Source organism: Anolis sagrei, chromosome X, assembly GCF_037176765.1.
Source record: "Anolis sagrei isolate rAnoSag1 chromosome X, rAnoSag1.mat, whole genome shotgun sequence".
Classification (NCBI taxonomy): domain Eukaryota; kingdom Metazoa; phylum Chordata; class Lepidosauria; order Squamata; family Dactyloidae; genus Anolis; species Anolis sagrei.
Genome location: NC_090034.1, coordinates 46,792,282 through 46,807,984, shown reverse-complemented (window position 1 = coordinate 46,807,984; position 15,703 = coordinate 46,792,282). Strand labels below are relative to the sequence as shown.

At 45.6% G+C, this 15,703-nt stretch overlaps 1 protein-coding gene across 4 annotated transcripts in view; it reads right to left on the bottom strand.

Moving 5' to 3' along the window:
- Positions 1-15,703, bottom strand: part of AIFM3 (apoptosis inducing factor mitochondria associated 3) — a 34,594-nt gene that overhangs the window by 1,587 nt on the left and 17,304 nt on the right. For all 4 annotated transcript variants that reach the window (XM_060785356.2, XM_067473299.1, XM_067473298.1 and 1 more), the window contains exons 4-18: positions 13,413-13,522; positions 13,074-13,183; positions 12,679-12,723; positions 12,072-12,168; positions 11,754-11,866; positions 11,490-11,576; positions 7,536-7,627; positions 5,461-5,591; positions 4,152-4,267; positions 3,959-4,030; positions 3,596-3,659; positions 3,161-3,237; positions 2,947-3,064; positions 2,672-2,770; positions 2,460-2,535 (exon numbers count right to left, since the gene is read on the bottom strand). In XM_060785356.2, the coding sequence (XP_060641339.1) occupies positions 2,460-2,535; positions 2,672-2,770; positions 2,947-3,064; positions 3,161-3,237; positions 3,596-3,659; positions 3,959-4,030; positions 4,152-4,267; positions 5,461-5,591; positions 7,536-7,627; positions 11,490-11,576; positions 11,754-11,866; positions 12,072-12,168; positions 12,679-12,723; positions 13,074-13,183; positions 13,413-13,522 (1,407 nt within the window). The remainder of the gene's footprint in view (positions 1-2,459; positions 2,536-2,671; positions 2,771-2,946; positions 3,065-3,160; positions 3,238-3,595; positions 3,660-3,958; positions 4,031-4,151; positions 4,268-5,460; positions 5,592-7,535; positions 7,628-11,489; positions 11,577-11,753; positions 11,867-12,071; positions 12,169-12,678; positions 12,724-13,073; positions 13,184-13,412; positions 13,523-15,703) is intronic.

The following is a 15,703-nucleotide window of genomic DNA, read 5'->3' as shown; positions in this document are numbered from 1 at the left end:
CTGGATAGGAATTGAATGGTGCTATATCAGAGGAAAGAACTGGCAAAACGACCACTGCCGAGTCCTACAAAAGTCATGGGGGAGTCACCATTTCCCAATGGGTCCAATAAAAGATAGACAACAGATAGTAGTCACCTACAATTCAGCAAAAGAGATATAGCAAAATACACAAAGGTGGTCCCATCACCACTGGGGAGAAGGAGTGAAAAACTGGCATCCGAGGGCGTAGCTACAGAGGAAGGCAAAATGAGGGCATGGCCCCCCTCAATGTGAACTCAATCTCCCCATGAAATTGACCTTTGTTCCTCACATTCCTAAATTGGGTGGCTGTGAGTTTTCTGGGCCGTCTGGCTATGTTCCAGAAGCATTCTCTCCTGATGTTTTGCCCACATCTATGGCAGGCATCCTAAGAGATAGTGAGGTCTGTTGGAGACTAGACAAGTAGGGTTTATATACATGTGGAATGATGTCCAGGATGGGAGAAAGAACTCTTGCCTGTTGGAGGCAAGTGTGAATGTTGCAATTGGCCTCCTTGATTAGCACTGAATGGCCTTGCAGCTTCTAAGCCTGGCTGCTTCCTGCCTGGGGGAATCCTTTGTTGGGAGGTGTTAACTGGCCCTGATTTCTAACATTCCTAAGTTGCAGTCACTTTGAACTGCAGCATTGAGAAGTAAAGGGAGAGCCCCTGATCCAGCGGATAGTGCTGAACTTGACGTTTTCAACTTCCAGCTCAAGGATACCATGGCATGGTAGTGGAAGGCCGAGAGATGTAACGAAAACCTCGGAAACCCAACTGGGTGAGTAAGGGGCTCTTCCTGCAAAGGGGCAGCAAATAGATGAGGTCAATGCAAGGGCGTTCTGGCATTCAAATGCTAGCACAGGCATGGGCAAACTTCGGCCCTCCAGGTGTTTTGGACTTCAACTCCCACCAATCCGAACAGCCTCAGGTCCTTTCCTTTTCCTCCTCAGCTGCTTAAGCGGAAAAGGAAGGGTCCTGAGGCAGTTCGGAATTGCGGGAGTTGAAATCCACAACACCTGGAGGGCGGGCCAAAGTTTGCCCATGCCTGTGCTAGACTCTTGGGAGCAAAGGAAAATTTCATGGGAGGGGCAGGACTTTTCTTGGCACAGCCTCTTTTTTTGACCCCGCAATAGCGACGCTCTTGGAACAGTGTCCCAAATGTCCCCATTTCCAAGCCAAGCACCCCAAGGAGCTGTCAGTGGGCAGGACGGTTCAAAGTTACCTCCAGGATTCTACGCAGGGGGTCACCTGATTGTACAATGACCATCGCTTGGGGACCCTCCTAGATGGCAGAACAACACACAGTTCAGGCGCTTTGCCCTCCAAGGTCACCCCGACTCTTACGACCTAATATTGACACTCTTTAAAACTTTAACATGCCAGGTTGTGATACAACCGATGTGCTAATCAATCAAATGTACTACTACTTTAACATGCCAGGAGATGTCAGACCCAGAGTCTTCCATTTTGGAGGGTCAGAGGGAGATGAAAGGGCAAATCCTCCAGTTTCGGGGCAGAAGGAAATTGCTGCATACCCATCACCATCTTGCTCCAATTGGCAAGCACTCATTCATTTGTTCAGGAGCCCCCCCCCCCCCCCATAGAGCAATGGGTTAAACCCTTGTGCCGGCAGGACTGAATACTGACAGGTTGGAGGTTTATATCCGAGGAGAGCACGGGTGAGCTCCCTCTGTCAGCTCCAGCTCCCCATGCAAAGACATGAGAGAAGCCTCCCACAAGGATAATAAAACATCAAACATCTGTGCGTCCCCTGGGCAACGTCCTTGCAGACGGCCAATTCTCTCATACCAAAAGCAACTTGCAGTTTCTCAAGTCACTCCTGACACACACAAAAAATCATTTGTTGCTGTGACTTGCAGAGACTCTCTTCGTGGTTTTAGTTAGCATTCCTTTTTTCTCCCAAATCACTGCACCAGGGCTCACCCCCACTCTGCTAGGCATCTACTTTCCATCTCAAAGCAAGTAGACCAGAGGAAATGTTTCTCATCCTATCTCCCAGGAGCCCCTGGTGGTGCAATGGGTTAAATTCTTGTGCCGGCAGGACTGAAGACCGACAGATTGGAAAGTTCAAATCCGGGGTGAGCGTGGGTGAGCTCCCTCTGTCAGCTCCAGCTCCCCATGCAGGGACATGAGAGAAGCCTCCCACAAGGATGGTAAAACATCAAAACATCTGAGCATCCCCTGGCAACATCCTTGCAGACGGCCAATTTTCTCACACCAGAAGCGACTTGCAGTTTCTCAAGTTGCTTCTGACATGAAAATAATAATAATCCTATCTCCCAAAGTGTGAAGGCGTAGTTATCTTATTTCAGCTCCTTCGGGGAACAACCCCATTCATTAAAGGTATGTTCCCTTTTTCTATGGTTGGTGCTTCAGGTGTGACATTCAATACCAGGACCATATGTCTCGAGGCACTCACTTGGTGTAAAAGGCTACAAACTTCAGTTCATCCAAGTCTCCCCGAATGATCACGTCATCGAACCCTTCTCCATGACCTGGGGGAAAAAGAGGGGGAAACATAGATAGGGAAACCTTGCCATGCCAGTATACGGATACAATCTAATTTGGAGCCACAAAAAGAGGTAGGCCATATATGGCCCACAGGTCGTACTTTTCCCCACTCGGCCTTACCTGCATAGCGGATGCTCTTCCCAAACATCGCTGTCCACAGGTAAGGGACGGTGCTGATTTCAGTCCCATGCGCCAACATGTTTAGTGCCGCTATGCGTCCTGGAAAGGTGTGGAGGAATAACGGCATGAATGACCCAAGTCAGATTTCTTGTTAATGCACTCAGAGATGCACAGTATTGCTAACTGGGTCCAACTTTCTGTTTGCACCAGCAGCCAGCAAGCGGATATGTTGTTACTTCAGTTCACACCCCATCTTTCCTAAAGGTGGTACCTACCATGCATGTGCGCCATCTGCCAATGAGGGATGTTCACCTTCTTGTTATTCCGTAGCGACAGCGGGAACGCAACGGCATCTCCGGCTGCGAAAACACCCGGGATGCTGGTCTGCATCATCTGGGAAGAAAGGGGTTGGAAGTGTCAGCAGGAAACGCAGGTCCAACCAACCATCTTGCAATGGGAAGGGAAAAGTCAAACCTTTGGGAGGCTCACCTTATTCACCGCAATGAAACCTTTCGAGTCCACATGGATGCCGCTCTGCTTCAAGAAGCCGGTCGCCGGGGTCGCACCTTCCCAATAGTCAAGGAGATGTCATCCTTGGTGGGGCACTCTCTAGACAATCCTGCCCTCCACCCCTGGCCCTACTTAGCTTCCAAGATCAGACAAGATCTGGTGCCTCCCAGGTATTTAGCAGCCCCAATTCTAGCCATTGGCACTAAGAGCTCATGGCTAATATATATTGGTGTTTGGGGCTCACTCCCCTTTGCCTTTGACTCCATCCATCCATCCCTGGATGGCATCTCTTGGGAACATCTCTCAAACAACATAGTTCTTGGGATGAAAGAGGTTCCTCATCTTAGTTTTTGAATGCATTTTTATCTAATTTTTTTGCCAGTAAGCGCCTTTCCCGGTAACCCAAGCACTTACCTATGCCTATGACACAGACATCAGCCCGGAGAACTTTGCCGCTCTTCAGCACCACCTCCTTTAGCTTTAAGAGAGACAAGAAAAGGAGAGGCTTGGACCCAGGCAGCCTTTCTACAATTCAAGGTCCAAGATCCAACGTCAGCCTCCATATGAAGTTACGCACTGAAGGTGCAAGTCAACCCTTGGGTTGAATGGCACCATTGTGCAACTGACCCAAGACCCCCAAAGGTGCGATTTCACAATGGTGCCACATGGAGAATTCCCCAACCGTGAGCTGTTCCATGTTTGACAAAAATGTCCACCTGCTTCCCAAGATGCAAGCCCTGCAATGCCTTGTCCTTGCAATGGTTGTGAAGGCTTTACCTTGCCCTCCTGTTCCCGCAGTTCTGACACTTCGGTCTGCATGTAAAATTTCACTCGATTGTTCTCAAACATCTGCCCAAAAGTGGAGGAAGAGGGTTGGGGATTATTTTGATCAGATCCAACTCATGGAGAACATTCAGAGCATCACTCCAAAGATATTCTCAGTCCATCCCCTGTCCTTTAGTGCTCTTACCTTCATGAGAGCCCTGCCAACCTTCTCTCCAAAGAACTTCTTGAAAGGCACCTCTTCCAGCTCCACCACCGAGACGGAGTGGGCTCGTTCGGAGAGATAGGCTGCCACTTCCATGCCTGGAAAACAGAACCATCCATGACGGAGCTGAAGAACCTTGAGAATGTCCCAAGAAGATCAGAACATGGAGCTGGATGGAGCTAGTGCCAAACCGGCTCACAGGTTGAGCCTTCCCCCAGTTGATGGCTGGCATTTATTTCTTAATGTCTATTTATTGAATGAATGTCAATCCCACCTGTCTCCCAAGATGGGATTCTACATGGGACTTATGGTCCCAACATGAATCTTAGGGGTTCAGAGGAAATAATAGAATAACAGAGTTTAAAGAGACCAGATGGGCGATCTATTCCAATGACCTGCCATGCAGGAAAAACACAATCAAAGCACCCCTGATAGGTGGCCATCCAGCCACTGTTTAAAAGTTTCCAAGAAGGCCATGGGGGACTTTGTCGAAGGCCTTGCTGAAATCAAGATATGCTCCAACCACAGCATTACCTGCATCTACCAGTCCACGATCCAGGACTGTTTATGGACAACAACTATGTCTTTGTGTGATATGTGATATTATTTTATGTGATGTGTTTAATAATGTTTAATTAGGGGAGGGTCGATTTGATATTTTATACTGTGTGGTTTTTTTAAAAATGGAGCCCCTGGTGGTGCAATGGGTTAGACCGCTGTGCTGCTGAACTTGCTAACCAAAAGGTCACAGGTTCGAATCCAGGGAGAAACGTGAGCTCCCATTGTTAGTCCCAGCTCCTGCCAACCTAGAAGTTCAAAAGTGTGCAAAAAATGTGAGTGGATCAATAGGTACCACTCCGGCGGGAAGGTAACAGCGCTCCATGCAGTCATGCTGGCCACATGACCTTGGAGATGTCTATGGACAACACCGGCTCTTCGGCTTAGAAATGGAGATGAGCACCAACCTCCAGAGTCAGACACGACTGGACTTAATGTCAGGGGAAAACTTTAACCTTTACCTTATACTGTTTTTTATCGATGGCACTGAATTGTTACCAACACTGTGAACTGCCCTGAGTCCCCTTCGGGGTCGAGAAGGGTGGTATATAAATACCTCAAATAATAACAATACTAAGCTTGCAACTCTATCAAAAAAAGAGAGAAGATGAGTCTGGCATGGCTTGTTTTTGAGCCATCCATGTTGTCTTTAGTGATCACAGCATTCCTTTCCATTGATTGAAATGTTGGTTGGTCAATTTGGTCCCTTTCCCTCTAAAACCCAAAGGCCCACCTAGGAACGAGGCTCCGACAACTACGGCGTTCTTGCTGGTGGCCAGTTTGACTACCCGGTTGGCATCTTCCACGGTCCGGATGGTAAACACATTCTCCACTTCCTTGCCTTTACAGCTGAGGGTTTTAGGCCTGGAAAGACACAAATGCAGAGGAAAGTGAGAGCTGAAAACAACGCTTCGTGAGCCTTTGACTTTGCAAGCTTGCCGTGCCTTTCTTTGCTAGTATGGGTGGAAAGAAGGTTCGCAAATATTTCAGAAACGGCTGAAAAACAGGTTTCTGGAATGCTGGGAAACCCTGAGGAGGGGAATCCCAGCTGGTTGAGAATCACTGCCATTTGGGGACTGCCTTCTATGTAAAAAATGGACACTGAAAATGTCTCTCTGTTTTACAGAGAAAACAGGTTTCAGGGCACAAAGATCCATGGGTTTTTAAAAGTTTTTCGGGCTGTATAACCATGTTCCAGAAGCATTCTCTCCTGACGTTTCACCTGCATCTATGGCAGGCATCTTCAGAGGTTGTGAGGTCTGTTCGAAACTAGGAAAATGGGGTTTATATATCTGTAGAATGTCCAGGGTGGGAGAAAAAAACTCTTGTCTGTTGGAGGTAGGTGTGTATGTTTCAATTGGTCACCTTGATTAGCATTTAATGGCCTAGCAGTTTCAAGGTGTGGCTTCTTACTGCCTGGGGGAATCCTTTGTTGAGAGCTGATTAGCTGTCCCTGATTATTTTTTTGTTTTTGAGTGTTGTTCTTTATTTCCTGTTATGATTTTAGAGTTTTTTAACACTGGTAGCCAGGTTTTGTCCATTTTCATGGTTTCTTCCTTTCTGTTGAAATTGTCCACATGCTTGTGGATTTCAATGGCTTCTCTGTGAAGCCTGCTAATCAAGGTGGCCAATTGCTACATTCTCACCTACCTCTAACAGACCAGAGTTCTTTCTCCCACTCTGGACATTCCACAGATATATAAACCTCATTTTCCTAGTTTCCAACAGACCTCACAACCTCTGAGGATGCCTGCCATAGATGAAGGCGAAACATCAGGAGAGAATGCTTCTGGGATATGGCTAGACAGCCCGAAAAACTTACAACAACCCAGTGATTCTGGTCATGAAATCCTTTGACAATGCAAAGTTCCATGTATTGTCGAAGGCTTTCATGGCCGGAATCACTGGGTTGTTGTAGGTTTTTTCGGGCTATATGGCCATGGTCTAGAGGCATTCTCTCCTGACATTTCACCTGCGTCTATAGCAAGCATCCTCAGAGGTAGTGAGGTCTGTTGAAACTAGGAAAAAGGATTTATATATCTGTGGAATGACCAGGGTGGGACAAAGGACTCTTGTCTGCTGGAGCTAGGTGTGAATGTTTCAACTGACCACCTTGATTAGCATATAATGGCCTGACAGTGCCTGGAGCAAACTTTTGTTGAGAGGTGATTGTTTCCTCTCTGTTGTAATTTTAGAGTTTTTTAATACTGGTAGCCAGATTAATACTGGCAGCCAGAGCACCTGATGAACCAACCTGGACACAGCATTTTATTTGAGAACACAGAAATGCTGGACCACTCCAACAACCACCATGTCAGACTACACAGAGAAGCCATTGAAATCCACAAGCATGTGGACAATTTCAACAGAAAGGAGGAAACCATGAAAATGAACAAAATCTGGCTACCAGTATTAAAAAAAACTCTAACATTACAAAAGCAAAACAACAGAGAGGAAACAATCACCTCTCAACAAAAGTTTGCTCCAGGCACTGTCAGGCCATTATATGCTAATCAAGGTGGTCAGTTGAAACATTCACACCTAGCTCCAGCAGACAAGAGTCCTTTGCCCCACCCTGGTCATTCCACAGATATATAAACCCTTTTTCCTAGTTCCAACAGACCTCACAACCTCTGAGGATGCTTGCCATAGATTCAGGCAAAACGTCAGGAGAGAATGCCTCTAGACCATGGCCATATAGCCCGAAAAAACCTACAACAACCCACGAAGTTCCATGTTTGCCAGGCATCACCAGCAGACCTTTCCTCGCTCTCCCTTCTTCAGCTTAAATCCTTTCTGGTCCCTTACGTGTTCCCGGTTGCAAGGAGCAGCTTGTTATACTCCATCTTGAACCCGTCCTTGAAGACCGCCGTCTTGTTCTTGATGTCAACAGCCACCACCTGAAACAATATGGAAGGAGGGAATGCCAACCCTTTCAGTGCTTCCCAAAAAGGACATCCTCATACATAAAGAACGCGCAGGTCATGGAGTCTCCAGAGAGTATTCCTGTCCTGAATAGCAGGCTTTAGGAAGAGGTCCTCCTCCAAATGGGGTTTGGTGCCACCAAGTAAATACCCCATAAAGAGCCATGCATGTGGACCCACAAAAAACTACTGCTGGGGAAAAGCAGCGGATCGGATGCAGGTCTCCTTTAGACAAGATCCTGGGAACAAAACCTCGAGAAAGAGACATTTGAGAGATCTGGTCTTCAGGAGCAATCTGGGGAAGTTTTTAAAAATGGCCTATAAGAATATGGTCATACTGAGTGATTATGGTTAAATCAGAGAGTTTTTGAACCCCAAAAGTTGTGGATGGAAAAAAATTTACAAATTATTATGTCAAGGGTGCTTTGAATGAGATTTTACTGCTTCTCTGCAAGGGGTTGGACTGGATGGCCCACGAGGTCTCTTCCAACTCTATGATTCTATGATTCTATTATTAATATTGTATATACATGCTTGTATTTTGCACTAATCACCTACCCAAAATTTAAGAAATTTTGTGAAACAACATTTATTTATTTATTTATTTATTTATTATTTGATGCATTTATTAACCGCCATTCTCAGCCCTTTAGGGCGACTCATGGCGGTGTACACACACATAAAAGACAATTTACAAAGAGGCAGTTACAACAACATATAAACTACATCACACTTACAAAACTACACTAAAAATCCGCTTCGTCTCATAGTGGAATCATAACCAATCTCATATTCCTTGTTCCATTCCAGTCATCTTTACCACATTGTTATAGCACTTAATTAAATGCCTTCTCGAACAGCCATGTCTTGAGGCTTTTTCGGAAGGACATGAGGGAGGGCGCCTGTCTGATGTCTGCAGGGAGAGTGTTCCACAGCCGGGGGGCCACCACCGAGAAGGCCCTCTCCCTCGTCCCCGCCAGACGTGCCTGTGAGGCAGGCGGGATCGAGAGAAGGGCCTCCCCAGACGATCTCAAGGTCCTCGTGGGCTCGTAGGCCAAGATGCGGTCCGTGGGCTCGTAGGCCAAGATGCGGTTACTAAACTGAGTAATTATTATGGTTAAATGAGAAGAGTTCTTGAAATGATCAAATTTAATAAATTAATTTATTAAATTTAATTTAATAAATTAAACTGGGCTCCAATATTAGAGGAATGGAAAATGGGCTTTTAATCAAATACACACACATATAATAAAAGTGAAAGTGTGTGTGGGGGGGGGGGGTGTGGGTGGGTGGGTGACTGAGATGTCCACTCTCCCAGACATGCTCCTTCCTCCACAAACAGCTATAGCTCCCACTACTCAGGAGGCACCAATGGCCCTCCGTCCGATGACATTGCAGGTTACAGTAAGCGCCATCAACATGTACAAGAGCCCTGCCAATGTCCTTCACTAGCTCCATACTGCCCACCACTCAAGTGAAGGCTTTCATACGGGAACAATTTCATCTTAGATTTCATGTATTTCCTCCACCACAGACATCCCAGTGTTTCTTTCTCTCTCCATTCATGTGGAATTTGCATGATCCCACCCACTGCCTCCCCCTTAACCCTTTCCTATTCTTTTCTATGGCACACAGCAAGCAGAGGAATTGATCCGCGACTGAACATACTAGAGAGGTTTGGGGAGAATTCGCCATGATTTATAAGAATTGTAGGTACTGGGATGTACAGTTCACTTGCAATCTAAGAGCACTCTGAACTCTACCAACTTGGCACACAAATCCCCTATGACCAGCAAAAAATACTGGAGTTCTTTGGAAATTCACCTTGATTTGGGGAAGTTGTAGTTCACCAACATCCAGACAGCATTTTGAGCCCAAACACAGATGGATCCGGACCAAACTTGGCACATAATACCTGATATGCCAAAATTTGATTACTGGAGGGGTTTGGGGGGAACTGACCTTCTTTTCTGGGAGTTGTAGTTCACCCACAACCAGAGAAACAGTGACCTCCACCAATGATGAACCTGTACCAAACTTGGCACACAGAACCCCCAAGACTAACTCAACCTACTGGAGTGGTTTGAGGGGAGTGACTCACCATATTGGGAGTTGTAGTTTACTCTACATTCAGAGACCACACTGAACCTCACCGATTTATCTAGAGCAAACTTGCCCAAAATGAGAAATCTGAAGTACTGATGGAGTTTTTCGGGGCTAACCTGGCATGATGTGAAGTGTAGTTCACCCACAACTTTATGCATTTTGTACAATTAAAAAAACTAACTTTTTCAATTCCAGGTACCCAAGCTAGTGTATGTATGTGTATATGCATGTGTGTGTATGTATACACACACACACACATCAGGAAAACGAGAACCCAAGAGTTGTGGATGGAAAATATTATTACTATTAATATTGTGTGTGTGTGTGTGTGTGTATACCTGGATTTTGTGCTAAGTAACCATTCAAAATTTCAGAAATGTTGTAAAACGACATTAACTAATAAGATTAAGATGGGCTATAAAAATGGATTGCTTATATAAAATTACATAAATTTGATTTAATACAAAAAGAGAGAAAGTGTGATAATGATAAAACAATATAAATACTAACCTACTAACCATTTAAATGAAAATTGTCAAATTTTCTTCATATATAATAATAGTAATAATAATAATAATAATTCAAGAAAAGATTGAATGTGAAGCAATATGTTATGAAAAATTAAGATCAATTTCCATTGAAGAAGAACTGGGGGAAAATAGATGAAGACCAGGAAACAATGTGAGATGACACAAGAAGATACAACCAATGGATTTAAAATTAAAATTGATAGAATCGTCAATATTTTATGAAATGTGTGTTAAAGAAATAGAGATGAAGACTTAGTTGTAACAATGATAACTTTGTAAAAGAACTCCCCATACGTTCCCCAGCAAACCCCATCCTCTTTGTTTTCTCTTTGTGACATATTAGACATTTGTAACGATGCAACTAACCAATAACAAATCAGTTCTTGTGGGTTTTTTCGGGCTATATGGCCATGTTCTAGAGGCATTTCTCCTGACGTTTCGCCTGCATCTATGGCAAGCTTCCTCAGGAGAAATGCCTCTAGAACATGGCCATATAGCCCGAAAAAACCCACAAGAACTGAGTGATTCCGGCCATGAAAGCCTTCGACAATACAATAACAAATCTATTATCCCCAATTTTATTTTTTCCTTCCCCCCCCCCCCCCCCCACCACCACTCTACTAGGAAATGTTTAATAAAAATTATTTAGGGGGAAAAACAAAAACAAACAAACAAACAAGATTGCCAAGTTTCCCCCTTTTGACTCCAAACGCTGCCAAACCAGCTGGGCCGGTGAGACGAGCAATCAACATGTGACCCAACCACACTTCACTTCAGTTCTATCTTGCGATCTTTCCGAAAGAAGATCCAAGGCAGCTGAAATTGCAGCCCAAACTTTATTCCAACAATATGCTGGGAATTTTTTTTATGGCATCCTTTCAAAAGCCAAAGAATGACCAACCCTATTCAAAGGCCCTTCTGACCCAACCAGTTATCAACCCAATCAATGAAAATATCTTTGACCTCAATCAGGAGATATAGTCCTTCAGACCATTAACTCTTTGAAGGTAAAAACCTGGCACAGGTTGGTATCAGCAAGGGATACAGTGTAGACTTGGGGCCACACAGGACCCCCAAAGATGACTGCCTGGCCCTTGACCCCTCCTGCCTCCCTGGGACATGCTTTCGGGGGGCCCAAAAGGGCAGAAAGGGGCAGGTGGGAATTTGAGACTGGAAACCCTAGTGGGAAACCAAATGGTTACCTGCATTTCGGTCAGGACCTCGATGTCGTAGGTCCGGAAGAATTCTTTGGGGCGCAAAGCAATCTGGTCTGTGTGGGAATCCATTGACTGAAAAGAAAAGATGATTTAGGAGTGAATGCGTTTTCAGAAAGAAGGGATGTCACATAGACTAGAACTCTGGGGTGGTAAATGACAGCCAAATGAGTTGCACTCACTTGGCACCCATTGGGCCTGGGCTTTGGTCAAAGCCACAGGAAAAGAGAAAACACCTCTGGACATACAAACCTTGCTTAGCTTGGGTCTGTCATAAGGCAAGTGTCTGTCCATGGTGCACATCACAATCCGATCTGAGAAGCCCTCTTGCCGCAAAGTTTCGGCACATACTAATCCAGCGGGACCTGTGGGAAACCAACATGGCCATGTCAACTTCACTTTGTTGTATGGGTTGAATAGTCATATGAATTCCTGGTGGGAGGCAACCACAGAATTGTGCTGGAAGGCCAAGAAATATCCATCCAAGTGTTCTCTCTAGGAATCTCTATGTCTGGCCCAAACCTGCCTCTCACCCAACTCCTGCCTCCAGCCTTCACCTGTTCATCATACCTGCCCCAATGATGAGCACGTTGGTACTGCTGATGCTGTAGTTGCTGAGGGAGATGCACTTGCCCATCACTTTGGTGCGCCGTTGTGTTTGGAGAGCCTGTATTCAATGGGGGAGACTCCAGTCAACCAAGCGTCCAAGCCTACACAACTCAGGGTCTGGCTAAAGCCACCTGGGGCCCAGAGGTGGGCATTCAAAGCAGCCATGCCTGCCTGCCCATCCTTCCCCGTGCATGAATTAACGCAACACTCTTCCTTCATGAGATTAGCAGAACCATTCTTTGGCCATCGAAGAGGGTTAAGGGTGAGCACCCTCTTCCAGTAGGAGATCCTGTTTCTGAGGGGGACCATCCCAACGATGGGCGGGGCCAAAGGTGAAAGGGATGGGGCTAAAATGTCAGCACATTTCAACTTCAAACATATGTCAATCAATGTTCAATTGCTCCCCCCCCCCCCAAAAAAAAATTCTGCATGTGCTTTCCATGGTGCTGAAAGGGTTTGGGGCTGCAATGTTCAGCACCTTGGAGACTGCCTTTTGAATCCAAACCTGTTGGGAATTCACCACTCCGATGGATCCGCAAACATTCAACGCTTTTCTCCCAGGACTCACCTGCTTGCTCGCTCGAATGTACACCTTCTCTTTCTCGATTTTCACCTAGGATGAAATGTCAGCATTGAATAAAACAGTCCCAGGGTGGAAAACCAGCCCCTTAAGCCTGCTGCAAGTTGCCAATGGCACCCAAAACATCCCATAGCCTAACACAAGACTAGCGATGCTGTCCCTCATCAGCAAAATCCAGTGACTCCGATGCAGAGCCTCAAATGGATTTTCAGAAGGCTTTTCAAGGAAAGTTCAAAAGAACATGATGTCCAACTCTCTACATCATGCAGATGTAGAGAAGGTGCAAAGGACACCTTCACATTCCTCACCTAGAGTGCTACAAATGTCACCTTAACCACTAGAGAAGCCTGGGACCTGTGGCTTCTTCAGTGCAGAACACTCACCTGAAATTTGGGCAAGCTGTCCAAGCCAGGGAAGTCTTCGATGTCTCCCGTGCCAATGTTGAAGCAGGCCCCGTGCCAGGGGCAGCGAATGCGTCCCTTGGACAGAACCCCTGCGGTAAAGAGTTTGGGAGCACAATCATTACAGCTTCCAGTTTGGAACAGTGACGTCTCAGCCTTTGCCACTTTGGGGGGTGGGGGGGGGACGGGGAGAGAAAGCAGGCAATAACAACTCAGAGGAAGAATGCAGAACAAAGCCATTACCCTCAACATCCAGCTCAAGAATTTATCATCACTTATGTCCATTTCCGTATCTTATCTCCTTGAGAAGACCAAACTGACCTTTCACCAGCGGTGCACCATAATGAGGGCACTTATGACCCATGGCATAAAACTCCCCATTTTCTTTGACCAGCAAGGCCTTGCCACAGCCCAGATCGACCTCTCGCATCCTAGAATGAGAAAGTGGGGCTTTTTTTAATGGCTGAAATCATTCATCGTGGTCAGCATTTTGCAGTTTTATGGATCCACAACTATGTCACAGAAAGGCAAGGAAACACTACACATGAACTGTGATACGCATCTGGGGAAGGGCAAGAGTGATCCAATGGGCATTGGTGTTGCACTCTAGGCCAGGAACACCTTTTCACCCAGCACCACACAGTGTCCAGTAGCAGCTAACTACTGCAGTTTATTTACAAAAAGCATATACAAAAGGGGAAAGCAGTAGAAAAGGTGCTGTGAAATAGCAATAGTCCAAATACACAAAGGTCAATAGTTCAAGATAGCAAGGTACATGAAATCCATGAAGTCAAGAACATAGGCATAAATCCATGAGCATGAAACAGGAACATGAATCCATAGGCATAAAAACAAATACCATATATTCTGGCATATAAGACTACTTTTTAACCCAAGAAAATCTTCTCAAAAGTCAGGGGTCATCTTATACGCGGGAGTCGTCTTATGCGCGGGAGCAGTCTTATATTCTGGAGTAGCCTGATGCATGGGAGTCATCTTATATGCGGGTTGTCTTATACGCCAGGAGTCATCTTATAGAGCGGCTGCTGAAACTTCCAATCTGGATTGGAGAATCTGTGGTTGCCGCATATGGTGGGGGAAGCTAAAAAATGGCAGTGGCTGTGTCCCTGCCGTATGCAGCAACTGTATGAAAGCATTAAGGGTGATGCTGTACAAGTATGGTAGAAGAAAATCCATTCATCAGGATTCGTGGACTTAATGTGGTCCCGATGGTGAGGTGAAGGGGTGCCTCACCGGGAGAGTGTAAGTGAAAGGTGGAGCAAGCTGCAGGCCTCCGGGGCGCCCAGGGTATGAAAAAAAGAGATAGAGTGGCTCTGTGCCCAGAAAGACACAACTCTTTTACCTGTTTGGCCCACCCTTGTATCCTATTACCGTACCTCCTCCTCTGCCTCTCAGATCTCATTCCTGAAGACTGCAGTGAAGTGGTGCAAGTGGACATGTGAGAGATCTGAGAGGCAGAGAAGGAGGTACAGTAATAGGAAAAATACCATATTGAAATCAAATCTGATGCTTTTAAAAATTTTATTTGGTGTGCGTTGGAAGAGGGGTAGTCTTATACGGCGAATATATCCCAAACTCTTTATTTTAACTGGAAAAGTTGGGGGTCATCTTATATGCCAAGTCGTCTTATATGCCGGAATATACAGTACTTTTCCAAGACAAAATTCATTCGGGAACAAAGGCAAACTTGAGAGCCGAACATGAACTTGATTTTAAGGCAATATTGTCTGCTCTGGAGAGCCCAGAAAAACATCACTTAATTTAAGCTCAAACCTGACCAAACAGTCATAAGATCATCCTCACGGCACCTGGATTTCAAGGACTGCTTCTCACAGAGTATTTCTGACCTTCTAATTAACCTTTCCTTTACTCTCTCCAAGTAGAGACCTAATCTCATATCACGGGGAACTCTCCCCATCTTCTGAAGGCTGAGAAGGACAAGAAGGCCAAGACGGCTAATTCTCAAGAGAAACAAAATTCCAAATATCTTCTATCTCTTCTGCAGCTGCCGGCCCATCTCTCTGATCTATGGCCTGCATTTCTGTCTGTGTTTCAGCCAGATTAGACACAGATCTAGTGAAAAATCCATAATTCCCCTCATCCTCTGAGGCAGAATCCCCAGTATCCCCAACATCTTGCTGCTGAGCCCCAACAGTTGGACACAACCAAGGGGCACAGGGCATGCCAGATACTCTGGTCTTCCAGATGTTATGAACATCATCTCCCAGATTGCCTGATGGGTGGCCAAGGAGGAAGGGACTTCTGGGAGTTGACGTCCCAAACAGCTGGAAGACGCAACTGTGGAATTGAGAAAACCCACTATTCAAGTCAGGCCATTTACAAAGGTCTAAGTTGTCTGACTGGATCCTCAACAAAATGTTTAACAATGAATCCTGTGCATCGACTCTGGATTTGATGAACCTATACATTGTGGGGTATGATTCTTCCCCCCGTACAGTTCATGGCTTTGCTTTAAGGATCTCCCTATGCATCATTATCTTCTGTATTTTGTATGTTAAAACTTAAGAGACAGATGTTAACCGTTGGGTCAACTGTTAAGAAATTATAATAGAAAAATTGCACAATATCAA